Below are 14,431 nucleotides of genomic sequence, written 5' to 3'. Positions count from 1 at the left end.
TAATAATTTTTTTTAAAAAAATCATATATAGGAAATTAAAATCATATACGACAAATTCTTAAAAGTGTATTAGAATATTTATTTTAGGGGAGTTGATCCTTAAATCACGTACCAAAATACTTAAACTAGAATCAATATAATATACTGGCTATATAAATCAATCATAATCATTGTCTATTTTCGATGTAGAATTAAATGAATTGTTACGTTATCCCCCACTCAATTAGTTTGCCCTCGTCCATACCCAATATAATTCTGATCGAACCCTAGCATAGTACATGTGAGGCTTAACTTAATGGTAGTTTGTGATGAGTTCTCTGACTCTATTCATGGGTAGTCCTTTTCTACTCAAACCTTCTTATCCTGTCCAAATATTAGATCGACTGAAATATTAAATATCTAAAAAAAATCTTAACCAAAAAAAATAATAATAAATAATAAAAACGAAATCTCGACACCCACGAGAGCGGCATAAACCCTACACACCGCTTCCGCTATCCTCTTGGCCGAAGTGTCATGATGGCTCCCGCGTCGCGGCTCCTCCACCTGAGCTCCTCTCCCCTCATCCGTAGTTGCAGGTTCGGTGCCCGCTCCATCTCTCCTTCTCTTCTCCTCCCCTCCCCCTACTACCACCGCCGCTTCCCTTTCTTCCTCCCCCTCGCGCAACCCCCCTCCCTGCGATCCCACGCCACCTGCTCCGCCGCGGCCATCGCGGCCGACGGCCCCGTTGCGAGCGTCGATGAGCCGCCCGCTTCCTCCCATCCGTGGCCCGAGTGGGACCGGTTCCTCGACAAGTTGAGGGGAAAGGGTTACTTTGCGGTGCCCACCTCCACGATTCCGGCTGGAAGCGTGGAGGGTGAGGGCGCAAGCGTGTCGTCGGAGCACGATGACGCGTCCGTGGAGCTCAACCGCGTGAAGAATGCTTGCCTCAAGTTCTCTCGCGAGCGGTTCGACATCTTCAGGTCCTTTTTCTTTTCTTCAACAGCAGAATCCTTCTTTTCCCCGTTTCCCTAAACAGCTAGCTTGGATATTGATGAATAGCATAATCTTGAGTATCTACGAGTTGAATATGAATGTGATTTTGGTGTGTGATATTGTTTGTTGATTTTCTATTGTAATTTCTCGTACTTGTGCTTAATATCAAGGCCATGATTTTGTTGGTTAAAATATGAGTTATGATTTGGTCATCGATTGGGAATTGGTTCTTACTGACTTGTAGGAGAGAATTAATACTTAAGATGTTGTTCTTTCTGGTCTTTATAAATTTCCAATCAGTGAACCTAAACCTCTCAGTTGTTAGACCAATGATGTGAGAAGTGAGGAATCTATTAAAGGAATAAAGTGACAAGATGAATTGTTAGTGATGATTCAATCGGTTGATATTTCCAGTTGGCATTCAATACATCGACTAGATCTTATAACACTTCTATTGATAGCAAAGAACCTTCCATCCATATTCACTAACTGGTGCACCTCTGCCTAGCTTGATCTTGGTGCTTTTCATAATCCGTAAATAGCTTCTCAATATTTCCTTTAGTGTGCTGATCATGTATTTAACTTCCTACCGATTGATTGCATCCTTCTTCTTGACAATAATCGAGTTTGCTTTAAGTTATTTTACCAAGAACTTAATTAAATTATCGTATCTCTTGGGTTCTGCTCTCATTTGATCTCTCTGTGTGAACCTGCATTCTCCTTGTTGAGGCCACCATTACCTATTGACATTAATATTGTGAATTAAGATAAGATGTTCTGATTTTGTTGCATCATGCTCTATGAGATATCTTGAAGTTCTTGAATTCGATAACAGAGTGAAAAGACTGATTGTATACTTAGTCAACCGATGTTGGGATTCACCAGGGACACTTTAGTAGGAAATGAAGTGACAAATACACCCCATTGCCAAATAGTCTATGCCAAAAAGCCTTCTTAGACTAAGATCGGTATCTTTTTGAATTCTTGTTGAAACTTTATAGCAAGATTCGCTGTACCGCGATATACGGCCCGGTACGGATGGTACATATCAGTCTGATAGGAGATCGGTATGTGCAGTATATACTGATCTATCGGTATGTCCTATCATACCAGGGACACTTTAGTAGGAAATGAAGTGACAAATACACCCCATTGCCAAATAGTCTATGCCAAAAAGCCTTCTTAGACTAAGATCGGTATCTTTTTGAATTCTTGTTGAAACTTTATAGCAAGATTCGCTGTACCGCGATATATCGCCCGGTACGGATGGTACATATCAGTCTAATAGGAGATCGGTATGTGCAGTATATACTGATCTATCGGTATGCCCTATCATACCATGTGTCGGTATGTATGTACATACTGTATCGACAGTCGGTTGGTACATCAGTGCGGACTAATAAAGCGAACCATGCTTTATAGAATAAGATCTAACAGATTAAAGGGTAGATACAGGCAGTTCTCTTTCTCATTAAACTTAATTCACATGTTTATCTACTGAACTCACACATTTTGTATCAGCATAAAGAATAGAATTCTTACTTGGATTGGAAGGTCCGAAATTAAGTATAAGAAGGCTTCTTCTTACCACTGTAACCATTATCTTTCCCACTTCCTAATAAACAACAACAGGTTTTTTTTCATATCTTGGCTGGTATGATCTTAACATACATGTGTGTTTTGTTTTCATAAACACTGATAGGATAGCTAAAGACTTATGATTTATCATCAAACTTGTTGGTCCCTTCCTCTCACTTTTGTGCACTGCAGGCCATCTCTGGTGTATCCTGCATCATATGCTGTACTGGTACACGGTGTAATTTAGTCCTTTGATTGTGTAGTTGCAATAATAATATACATACAAAGTGTGATAAGAACGTGCCTAGCACCTTCTAGATAGGCACAATAAACAGGTTTCATGCCATTGTGAGGGTGTAACAATATTTGTGGGCTCTTGCAGAGAGCTTCTGCAGGCTCACAAATCCCATGCTGATTGGTCTCCTTTTGGAAGTATCATGCTCATACTTGATTGCACTTGTGCCAATAAATTTTTAAAATTGGATAAGCATATTGCGTTTCCAAGGTGTGCCTTTGTGTGTTTATGGCTTTTAACTACTAAAGATCTTTTTATGCTGAACTTACAATAAGATCAACTGCATTTTCATGTTGATGTTTTTTTTTTCTAAGTTTTGTTTGATCACTTAATGGTGCAGCTCTCTTCCCAGAGAAGATATTCAGGCTGTTGTTGAGTATGGGTGCCCTAATGTGTTCCGGAAAGCTGTCAACTCAGCAAAAAGGTTGAGAGCTTATCTGCAGCTTGATGAAGGAGATGTATGTCTATCTATCGACACGGTCACTGCAGTAATTCAGAAAATCTAATGAGGGATGAAATTTGGAAAGATATCTATTGTTGACCAACCTTTGCTGAAGTATTAATGTTTGATGATGAATGCAGAATTTAAATTATATTTAGTCAAGAAATAAGACTAGATACCAAACCATTTACTAGTCCAACTGAAGTAACATGGCTTTGATACAAATGTCATTTGAAATTCAGGTTTGCGGTGCCTGCAATCTAAGAGGAGCATGTGACAAGGCATACATAATACCAAAGGAAGATGAGGGACCCCGCACAGTGGATATAATGCGTATTTTGTTGAGCTATGCAGTAAATCTGAAGCAGCTTTCTGGGGGGGCAAATTCTGCTGTCAAAGAGCAAGTTCAAAAATCTGCTCGAAATTTACTCTCTGAGCTAATTAAGCTCAGTGATACAATCATCGATCCAACTGTACCCGGGCCTGTAATGAAGTCTCCTAGTCCAAAAGAACCATCTCAGAAGGTCAGAAGCGGTAAGGATAGCAGAGCATCTAATGTTGAAATGAAGAGAGGTGACTGGCTGTGTCCAAAGTAAGTTCGTCGTACTGAAAACTCTTACATCTTTGATGTCATATTTGATCTTAATTTAGTTTTGATTGAACTGGCCATTGAAATCCTGGTTATTTAGGTGTCTGACAGGAGTGTAGTTAGCAGATATCTGTGGTGTTCTAAGCAAGAAGTTGATTCGGGTGCATTACCTTTTTTGCTTTGTGTTGTCTATTTACCTTCATAAAAGTAACCACTGTTCGGAGTTTTGTGTTTCATCTTGTTGAGCAGACAAGGTGACCAGAACAGACAAGATTGTATGGTATTAACAAAGGATAGTGTGATAAATATTAGAGGCTTTTCCACAAAATGAAGAACCAATAAAATGTCACTATGCTATGTGTAATAAAGATTTTTTAAGATAGTGGCGATTTTCCATAGAGGAAGGCTTGTGAGAGCACGGAGGGCAGCGTTGGAATTTCAAAAGTGGGTTTGCAGTTGTAGCATATAGTTATTTCCACTAATTACTGCTACTATTCTGAAAAGAATCACTACCTGGCATAGCAAAGGGTATATTAAATAATCATGTCAACGCTGACTCAGTGAAATGAGCACTCTCATTTTAGTCAAGACCACAAAGTGAACTAACCTCTTTAATTGGAACTGGCTGGTTGACTTCTCTTACTTAACCAGGAATATTGCTTTCCAGAGTTCATGGGAAAAGATCCATATAGTTGGAACATTATGACTTCTACTTTAGGTTGGTTGACTTCTTCGTAATTTTTTTAGGGAAAAAAAGTATTGATTGACTTATCCATAGCTCATATGCTCAACCAGACCTTGTAAATTCATGTCCAGTTTGTTTTCTGTTCCCCAGTCCTGTCATGTTTTGCCAGCTGACTCCAACAACATTAGTGAGAAAGGATATGATGACTCTTGGAACTTTTGGAGGTACATTTTTAAATGGAGGGCAAGCGTTCGTGTATTGGTTTCAAAATAGTGTAATAGGTATCGTTCATTCTGTTGCTGATAAGCATTCTGTTATTGGTACAATGTGATGTTGCAACAACAAAATGAGTTCTTTAGAATATTCCGTCCGAATTTGTTAATAAGCAAATCGATCTGAAAAGTTCTGATGCATCTCTCTCATGCAGCTGCAACTTCCTCAATTTCGCTCGAAATCTTCGCTGTCTGGAGTGCAAAGAAGATGGGCCAAAGAAAGTACACTTGGGCAGTGCTGAAATGAAAGTAGGAGATTGGACTTGTCCAGAGTAATAGTCCTTTTGAAGTTTTGTTTCCCTTTCTTTTAACTGGAATCAGCATTGTGACATCCTGACACAATTCGACAAATTCTTATGCGGGCTGGCAGGTGTGAGTTTATGAACTTTGCTCGCAACAGGGAGTGCTTTCGTTGCCAGGGAGCGCGACCAAAGAGAGTGTTAAATCCAGGAGAGTGGGAATGCCCCTTGTGAGTCTCTTGCATCCATCCAGATGTTTACCTTTTGCCTTTCAAATTTCTCTCTTCTTATATGAGAATAACCTACCATCAATTGCTGACCCAACAGTTTTTGTTTAGATGTTATTACCTGAACTTCAGGAGAAACAGGGTGTGCAAAAAATGCGATGGGGACCGCCCTGTAGATGAAGGCAATCAGCTTGAAGACCATTCATGGAGGTCACCGAAAGATTCAAAGAAAAACAACCCCATAAAATTTGGAGACAGATAATGGTGAAGTCGTCGATCATGATGACGGCACATTGCCCTATCGGGAGAAAATAAATTTTTAGTGAGCAAAAGGGCAACACCAGGTAAGAAGAGATTTACCTCTGTGAGAAACCGAAGCTATCAATAGGCTGATCAATGTATGTATCATGATAGTGCCACATCTAAATTGTTGCTAGAAGTATATTATTTGGAGAACTTTCTCTCATACTACATTTATTTTGAAATTCAAATGTAGGTTTGGCCAGTAGAAAGTATTTTGACCTTTTTTTCATTTTCCCTCTCATTTTGGAAGCTGGAGAAGTGGAGGAAAAGGATTAGAGTAAATCCATTGCATTACCACATGACATTATCCTCGTCTCCACTAGCAGAACGAAGACTCTATTTGATGACTAAATTGTTTCTCATGCTATGCTATGTATCACTTGGTTTCATGCGTCTTGTTATTATCAGGTGGCAGCCATTCATGTCGGACCAGTGGAGACGATGATCGCGAGACTCCCTCCTGGGATCGAGGTGAGTGCCCCTTTCCTCAACCATCGCTGCTGCTTGAAAGATCCAACAACCGATAAAGAGCGGTGGTAGCATCCATAATTATGCGACCATTGATCGGTTTGTTCCTTTTGTAAGAAAAATGAAACGAACAGATTGATCCGGTCAAATCAAATCTGCCTAATTTTGAAAATAGTTGTTAATATTATGTAAGTATCATCCATTTAATCCTTTTTTTTTATTGTTTATTCTTAAAGATGCTTAATGCCAACTTTAAATCAGGGTTAAGGGGAGACGAAAGGAGCCGATCACTTCTCTTCTTCTCCGTTAGTCTTTCTTCTCCACCTCCTTTTTCTCCCCCTCGCTCGTCTCCTATATCGTCTTTCTCTGTCTCATTTTTCTCCGACTACCCATTTTCTTTAGTCTTTCATCATCTTCTATCCACTTATTTTTCCTTTGACAACTCTTGTAGCACCGACCACTACGATCATGTGTCTCTTCCGTCCATTGCTCTTCCTTCAATTATCGGCCAACAACTTAGGAGAACATGTGGTCCAATCAATCCACGGCCCGACCGAGTCACTCTCCGATTCGATCGAGTCGCCGTCTAGTCGCTCGGCTCTTTATGAGGGTAAATTGACACCATCAGCCGACAACCCCACTCATAATTTTGGAACAGCCGACAACTGAGGGCTTTCGTTGGCCCGATATGTTCTTCGGCATAGGGCTACACCGCACTGCACGGCCCAAGACAGACGGAGGGAACTGAAACAGAGACAGTGCAGAAAAAGAAGACGAGAATTCAGATGCCGCTCGTATCTAATGGCGCTGAAGGTACGCGATCTATTCGTCAACAGCTCTTCTCCACTTTGTTATCTCGCGATCGTTCATCTACTGCGGAAAGGCGAAAATTTTCGATGAATTTTTCTATACTTGCGCAGGTATCGGTCATCTTCCTCGACGAGGTAAGCGAAAGCTTCCATCAACGTTCACGTTTGGGAAATTTTATATGTTGTATTGCTCTTCTTCCGTTTCTTTTACTTCTGGTTGGTTGATCTTAGGGTCTTGTTGGTTGATGCAGTGTCCCGTTTCAGATGCTTTATTAATGCGCGTGCGGCCATCATCGGGTATGCTCGTTGTCCAACTTGGTGAACTTTTCATGTTTCTGCTACACTTGATCAGAATTTGCCACAGCTTAGTTAGAGTGTGCAATTAGCCATATTACAGATCACATTCTTTATTTACAATTTGGCTTGAGAACCTGCTGATCAGTATCACCGATTCCTATTTTGGTTATAGAATCGGAGAACTAAGGCATAATGAACAGTGAAGGATGGTTCCTCCTTCAGAAACCTCTTTCGAGGTCTGCCCGTAAGACCATACTGGCCCAACCCAAAGCGTACAATTCCTCATGGCTTAGAGAGTTCGCACCAGTGTGGATCTTGTTCCTATGTCAAGTTTAGCTTCTTTCAGAGTTCGCACCAGACTTGCTTCTTGCATGAAAGAATTGTGTAGCTTCTTTCAGAGCTTGAGCCCTCAACCGACCAATCATTTCCCAAATGCAAGTTGCCAATGAGTAACATGTCAAAATCTTATACTTTCCATGACCAAATCCAAAAAGTCAGTTACTATTGACATACCTTGCCATCTTTGGCTATTATTGAATTTCGGAAAATTATAAGACTCATCCGCACCAGATTATCGAGCATCTTCCGAGTGCACGGGACACCTGTTCTTGATTGAGGCCCTCCCTGGATTTTCTTTTAAACTACTATTGCTTGGAAGAGAGGGATTCTATGCAAACACAGGAAATTTATTCTGTGAGAGAATTTATAATTAAACAAAAGAAACAGTAAATTACTTTTTTACTTGCAATGTGTATGCGCAATATACTAAGTTTCAAGTGTGATTCACTCGTCAGAATGGTATGCTGTACTGGTGCCATCCAGTATGGAATAAAACTGAAATTGACATCTTCAAGTGCCGTAGATAGACTTGATACAACTCTTTTGCCCCTTGTATTTGACCTTTTTTTCTTGTATTGTCCATTTGACAAGTTCCTTTTGATAGTTATGATTGTTATATCTTTATGAAACCTCATCTTTTGGTCTTTATAAATGAGCGTGAGTCTTGGTTTAGCTGATCATGTATAAAGCCTCTCCATGATCTTCTATGATACCAAACAATCAAGACCTTGATCAAATGACACCTTGAACAAATGATGAACCATACATAGAAAATTACAAAATGGACTTCAAGTACAAATGCTACAATTCCTTTCTGTAACTGTGAAAAATAGTGATTTTGAACTTTACAGTTGAACACAGTTATTTACCATGTGTTGCCTGTCAAACACATCATGCAGAAGGCTCTGGATTGTGCCACAATTTGAATATGCACATTCTGACTGCAGAAATTTGAGTTCTGCAGTTGAAAGACAAACCAGACTGACATTCTTGTTACAGTTGCTCATAGCTTGAAATATCCAAATGTGAGTTAGATCAGAAACTGTTTCATTTTCCAGGTTGACAAAATGAAAGAGAAACTAAGTTGTGCTGTGGAGGTGTTTTGGTAAAACCGGAAAACAACTAGGTTAACTGAAGAAACCTATGAAGATCAGCCAGTAGAGAACTAAATGCCGTAACTGCAACCAATCACACCTTTATTTTTGCATAAGATGACATACATGAGCAAAATTTTACTGCAATTCACAGACTCTCAGCTTGATTTTTCTACAATCCACACCCACTCTAGATTTCAGTTGCCACTAAAACAAAGTCAAAGATGGAGTTTACATTCTCAGATTGTCCAAAGAAAAGAGCCTACTACTTAAATTTTATTTAAAGCTCATTTCTTGTCCTTCAAACCCAAGTGCTTGCACCTAAAGTCCTCTTCGGGTCCTCACTGAGATGGGTTTTTTTCCTGAACTCAAATTCAATGGGCGCATTGTACTTGAGGAATCCAGGTAAGTTTTCTCTGCATTGTTATACGTTGAATAATTGCTCTCAGTTCCTGATCTTGATCCCACTTTGTGCGTCTCTTCATGCAATGAATTGTTGTTCATTTCACTGTTTCTTGTTTCATTTCTTCTGTAGTATATTTGATGCTTGCCAGGTTTGCTGTCATCCAAGGATGCATCAAACTGCCGCTGTGCTTGGACAACATAGCCGATTCTTCCTGCTGGACTCAGTTCTTCATGGCTTGCATATGGTAAATTCGTTCCTAAACCCCTATCCTTCTCTTCCTCATTGTCACTTTCATCAAACAAAATATTCTTTCCTCTGAATCCTGCTGAGTGCTGCTCACTCGAACCTGCATTATCTTCGTCACTGGCATCTGAGATCGACGAAGATGATCTCTGTAGCTGCATCTCGAACCTCTCCCTGATTCTTTCCTTGTGAAGCAAATCATCCTGTTTTGCTTTCATTCCCTCATCTGAATCCGAGCCAGAGTTCTGATCATGGTGGATCTTCTCAAAGTTTTTGCTGTCAGCAGAATTCTCAATCTCAACACTCTCGGATCCGTTGATATCACTTCTCTTCTGGCTACCAGCTTTACTCTCATCAGCAGAGCCTTTTTCTTGGGACTCCGATCGACAGAGTTCCACTGCAGCCCTTGCAGCTGCCGCAGCAAAAGCAGCTGACTCAAAGGCAGCCTGTGCTGCACTGGCCACATCATCATACTTCTGATGGCTCCTAAATGCAGGATTATCATCCGATTCAAGTTGCTCCAGGTTGAGATGAGTTGGTGGGCTGACCATCGAATTCCCCTGAATCAAAGGTGCCATTTTTTTTTTAGTTCGCTTCATTTTGTGCACTCGACACAAAACAAGAATACAAACCTCTGCAGTTTCAGAAGACTCGGAGAATTCCAGCTTGATGCCTATCTCAGCGGCAATCTCCTTTATCACCCTGTGCCTAATTTCCAAGCTTGGTTGCCTGGTTGACAGTTTCTGAATCATCTGCAGGAGATCCAAAAGCAACAAGATGAGATGGGACTGCACAACACCTGAAGAAGTGCGAAGTGTTTGAACCAGAGCTACCTTAGGATCGACACAGCAATTGTTTCGCAGCTCGACGGCAGCAGACACGAGTTCCTTCCCATACCTGGAGGAGAAGATGCCACGGGCCTTATCGAGCTCCGGCAGTTCCGCGCATCTCGACGCGGCGAAGACCAGGCTCGAGATCGCCTCCCGCAGCTCCTCCGGGCACTCCCTGCAGGACATATAGAACCACCTCAACGAAGAATATGGTTTGATCAGCGAGCTGAGATGTAGAGAACACTCACTTGCGATCCAGGAGCGGGGCCCTCTCTGTGAGAAGATGGCAGTAGTGTTCTATCATCACGAACACATCCAACATGTTCTGCTCCTTGATCACATGCTCCACCTGGGACGACAGCAGTGTACGATTACAAAGCAATCAAAAGGGGAGGGGAGGGAACAGGTGTTTGGTTGCGTACTCGGAGGAGGGCGCGGTCGACATGGCCGAGCTGGAGGAGCTGGACGACGTCGCCGCGCGCCTGGTCCCGCCGGACCTGCCGGTGGTTGCGGAGGACGGCGAGGCGGGAGACGGTGAGACCCAGGAAGGTCTTCAGCTTGGACGTCTGCCTCGATGTCCTCCCGAGAAGAATGTCCAGCTTCCTTCCCATCTCGTTGCTTGTCCTCCTCGGCTGGCCAAAGAGGTGACGGGTCGGTTTTGGCCTTCTTGGTTGCGTCTCAGTATATGAACGACGCAGTGATTAAGCTCTTTTCATGTGGAAGGGCGCAAATGGAGATGGGATGACTAAGAGCGATTGCTTTAGGTGGAAGGCTTCGGGATCACGCGGTGGCGAAGGTGAGAGGTCGGCGGCAGAGTGCAGCGTTGCAAGCTGGCTTCGTCTGGATGCGATAAGGTAATTCCACCAGAACCTGCATTTTATCGCAATCATTTATCTAATTTATCGATTTTTATTTAAATTATACCTGCGAGTAATACTGCTTTGTTAGAATTAATTATTACAATAATTTTTATTCAAAATAGTCATAGGTAAAACAAAGAAAAACATAAAAGACAATGACCGCTTGTCGCCACAAGGATGGTATGGCCCAACCATCGGTATATATATATATATATATATATATATATATATATATATATATATATATATATATATATGACCACGGGGTGGATGCTTATGACTAATAACTCTTTGCACTTAAAGTGGTTGTTGGAATCCATCAATCATAGATGAGGCTGATGTCAAATAAGGGTTTGGTGGGTAGCATAGATCAGTTTCAATTACATATAAACTAAAGGAGGATCTGCATCACTTGCAATTAGACTTTGATTGGGTCGAGATTGTGAGGTTTTGTTGTTTGTGTTATGGTAAATTAGCATAATAAGACAGTGGTTATAAGCTAGTTAATGCTAGATGAAATTCTGTCACTTGGTGATCAAAATCACATCTACAACAAATTTGAAAGAGTTATGCTTATCGAATTTATGAGACTGTGACATCATTCTTGATAATTTTTAGGATAAATGATCTTAAGGTATATAATAATCTTTGTTGTCATGTCAAAATCTGTCAAATTGTTGTAATATACATAAATATTTAAATATTTTATTCAATATCAACATCATGTGAATTGACAAGTGATATGAATTATATGATAAAAAATAACTCGATTATAACATTGGCGTTTAGAGTAAGGGTTGAGGCAATGGTTTACCCTAGGGCGGATCTCAGCAGTTGAAGACTTAACCCCTCTGTAAACATCATAAATGTTGATTTAAGAAAAAGAAAAGAGATCAATCTTTCAACTCAATGCAATGGCTCATCTACAGATCACATGAGAAATAAATAAGATCACTTGATGTCATTCTTATTTTTAAGCATTTTGAGGACAGTAATTATGTCTATTGATGTTGATTTTTCATTTAAACAATCTGTTGTTGACTTAAAATGGGACATATTAGAGGCCTTTTTATATCAGGCAGATTTGCACACACAGACTATATATATATATATATATATATATATATATATATATATATATATATATATATATATATATATATATATATATATATATATAACAGTTCATTATTAGAATAATAACGTTAAAACTGTTGGCGTCTAATTTAAGTTTGTGCTGATAAAAGAAAAGGCATTTATTGAGAACTCTGTTTGCGTCTAATTTATCATTCTTCATTGCCTTGACTTAAAATGGGAACAAAACCAAAGTAATCGCTTTCAATGAGTTGGCTACTGGTCAGACAGAACTACTCACGACATATGCTCTCTTGGTCCAATCTTAAGACTAATTTAATTAGAACCTCTTCACTGGTTATCAACCTTAGCTCAAAAAATCCATTTCATAATTGTACCGTGAGTGCAAAATAACAATACAAAACCATCATCATTATCATCGGTGCTAATTATATATTATTTCCTATAATTATTTATGTTTAACATCTTGATTTTTATATTTTAAAAAGTAGTATTAGAATCTTTATATTTACGAAAGTAAAATATTTAATCTCGATCGTCATCAATTTCATTAATGGAAAAATGAATGAAAGGGGTAAAAAATAATTTTATTATTTTATAAATTCTTAATTTCATATAAATTTTTTTTAGTGTGGAACAGAAATTTCTCATCGCTTTCCTCCCCTTCCATTACACTGCTGATAATAGACCAAGGCGTCGACTTGAAGCATTGCCCTCGTCATCCTTGCCTTGGTTGGTTGTGGCCTCGTATGGACTCCATTGGGGCTTATATTTTCTACGTTGGAGGAAGGAATGGTTGGGTGTTGCATCCCTCTGAGAGTTATGGTGATCGAGCTATGAGGAATAAGTTTTACGTTGTTGACACAATTGGTATGTGTTGATCAAAGAATGTTGGTTGTTGTCTATGGGAAGAGTCCTCAAAAGTCTCTTTCCTTCAACTATAACGTACTTCTGTGAATGCTAAGTTGATCCCACAACACTTACATCTACCGAGCTCTATAATTAATTAAGGTATGTCATGCTCCCAATTTGATAAGTATATCGTTCCTTAGCACACTCGATCATTAAGGAACATAGTTTTTCGTTAGCATTTTCATTTTTAAGTTCAATTATATAAGTATAAGTTTAATTCACTACAAAATAGTGATTATATAAAGTATCATATTCATAATATATTTAGAAAATATATTTTGAATGATATAATTATCATGAGCTAAATGTGAATGTATGTATTTTATGTTAGGATCGAGAGCACTAAGAGGGGGGGGGGGTGAATTAGTGCAGCGGAAAACTTTCTACGATTAAAACCGAAAGATGCGTTCGAACGATAAAAACAATTTCTGTGTGAAAGTCGATTCTAAGCAAGATTAAAGTCAATCTATGCAGGCAGTTTGCAGCTATGATGAAAACCAGAATATAGGCGCAAACTGAAATCCGACATTCGTACGAAGAAACTGATTTACGTCTAAATGCTTATTCGTAAATCACTTGATTAGGCAAGACACAGTTTAAGCAAGAGTATAAAGGCAATTTGCAGTTATGGTAAAGCTCAAAACGTAAACGCAATCTACAATATGATGATCGTACGAAAAAGCAGATTTACGTCTAAACGCTGATTCGGAAAGTAAAAGGCTTGAAACCCGACCGTAAAAGCGCAGAAGGCAGTAAGCTTCAGAGGAGGTTTGCAGTAAAGATAATATGCTCAAAGTAAATGCAAACCGAGATTTAGAGTGGTTCGGTCAATCTTGACCTACTCCACTTTTGGCTTCCTCCACCGACGAGGTCACCGACGTCAACTAGAGGCCTTCCTTCAATAGGCGAAGGCCAACCACCCTTTTACAGTTTCACTCCTTTTGATGGGCTTAGGAGACAACCCTTACAGAAATTTTCTTTCCTCTCTTTACAACTCAAAACTTTGAAGAAAAGAGGGAGAAGAACTTTTGGCCTTTACAACAATTTTGAGCTCTAAAAATCACTGAAAAAGATCAAGATTTCGGGTAAGTTCTTACTCTTTCAGTGCTGAATGGGTGGGGTATTTATAGGCCCCAACCCATTTCAAATTTGGAGCTCAAAATTGTCAATTCTCGGAATTCCGGGATCAGGCGGTTGCACCTCTTGACTGGAATGGTTGCACCGCCTGGCAGAGCTCGAAGACTGAGCCTCTGGGCGGTGCTACCTCCTGTCAGGGGCGGTTGCACCTCCTGCCAGAGCTCGAAGACTGAGCTCAGGCGGTTGCACCTCCTGACTGAGGCGGTTGCACCGCCTGGCAGAGCTCGAAGACTGAGCTCAGGCGGTGCTACCTCTTGTCAGGGGAGGTTGCACCGCCCAGTCTCGCTCGGAGACTGAGCCCAGGCGGTGCTACCTCCTGGCTGGGGCGGTTGCACC

At 40.3% G+C, this 14,431-nt stretch overlaps 1 protein-coding gene and 1 pseudogene across 2 annotated transcripts; one reads left to right on the top strand and one right to left on the bottom strand.

Annotated features, from left to right (window-relative positions):
- Positions 1-467: 467 nt before the first annotated feature.
- Positions 468-5,834, top strand: LOC103988982 (zinc finger protein VAR3, chloroplastic-like; annotated as a pseudogene).
- A 2,451-nt stretch (positions 5,835-8,285) lies between these two features.
- Positions 8,286-11,039, bottom strand: LOC135640902 (uncharacterized). Of its 2 annotated transcripts, XM_065155742.1 has the most exons (5): positions 10,514-11,039; positions 10,340-10,440; positions 10,095-10,266; positions 9,894-10,013; positions 8,286-9,821 (listed from the first exon to the last, which is right to left on the bottom strand). In XM_065155742.1, the coding sequence occupies exons 1-5, from the start codon at positions 10,700-10,702 to the stop codon at positions 8,934-8,936; spliced, it is 1,470 nt and encodes a 489-aa protein (XP_065011814.1). In that variant the 5' UTR covers positions 10,703-11,039; the 3' UTR covers positions 8,286-8,933. The 2 variants fall into 2 exon arrangements, with proteins under 2 accessions (XP_065011814.1, XP_065011813.1); XM_065155741.1 differs by having other exon boundaries at positions 9,894-10,266; positions 10,514-10,959.
- Between the last annotated feature and the right edge of the window lie 3,392 nt (positions 11,040-14,431).

Source organism: Musa acuminata, chromosome BXJ3-6, assembly GCF_036884655.1.
Source record: "Musa acuminata AAA Group cultivar baxijiao chromosome BXJ3-6, Cavendish_Baxijiao_AAA, whole genome shotgun sequence".
Lineage (NCBI taxonomy): Eukaryota > Viridiplantae > Streptophyta > Magnoliopsida > Zingiberales > Musaceae > Musa > Musa acuminata.
The sequence above is the reverse complement of the archived record's forward strand: the minus strand, read 5'-3'. Positions and strand labels throughout refer to the sequence as shown.

What these genes read in the sequence shown, in the direction of transcription:
- LOC135640902 (XM_065155741.1), bottom strand. Translation starts at nt 10,702, where the DNA reads ATGGGAAGGAAGCTGGACATTCTTCTCGGGAGGACATCGAGGCAGACG. An exon ending in GCCCCGCTCCTGGATCGCAA is followed by an intron (nt 10,267 to 10,339) that starts GTGAGTGTTCTC and finishes TATGTCCTGCAG; the next exon opens with GGAGTGCCCGGAGGAGCTGC. An exon ending in AGTCTTCTGAAACTGCAGAG is followed by an intron (nt 9,822 to 9,893) that starts GTTTGTATTCTT and finishes CCTTTGATTCAG; the next exon opens with GGGAATTCGATGGTCAGCCC.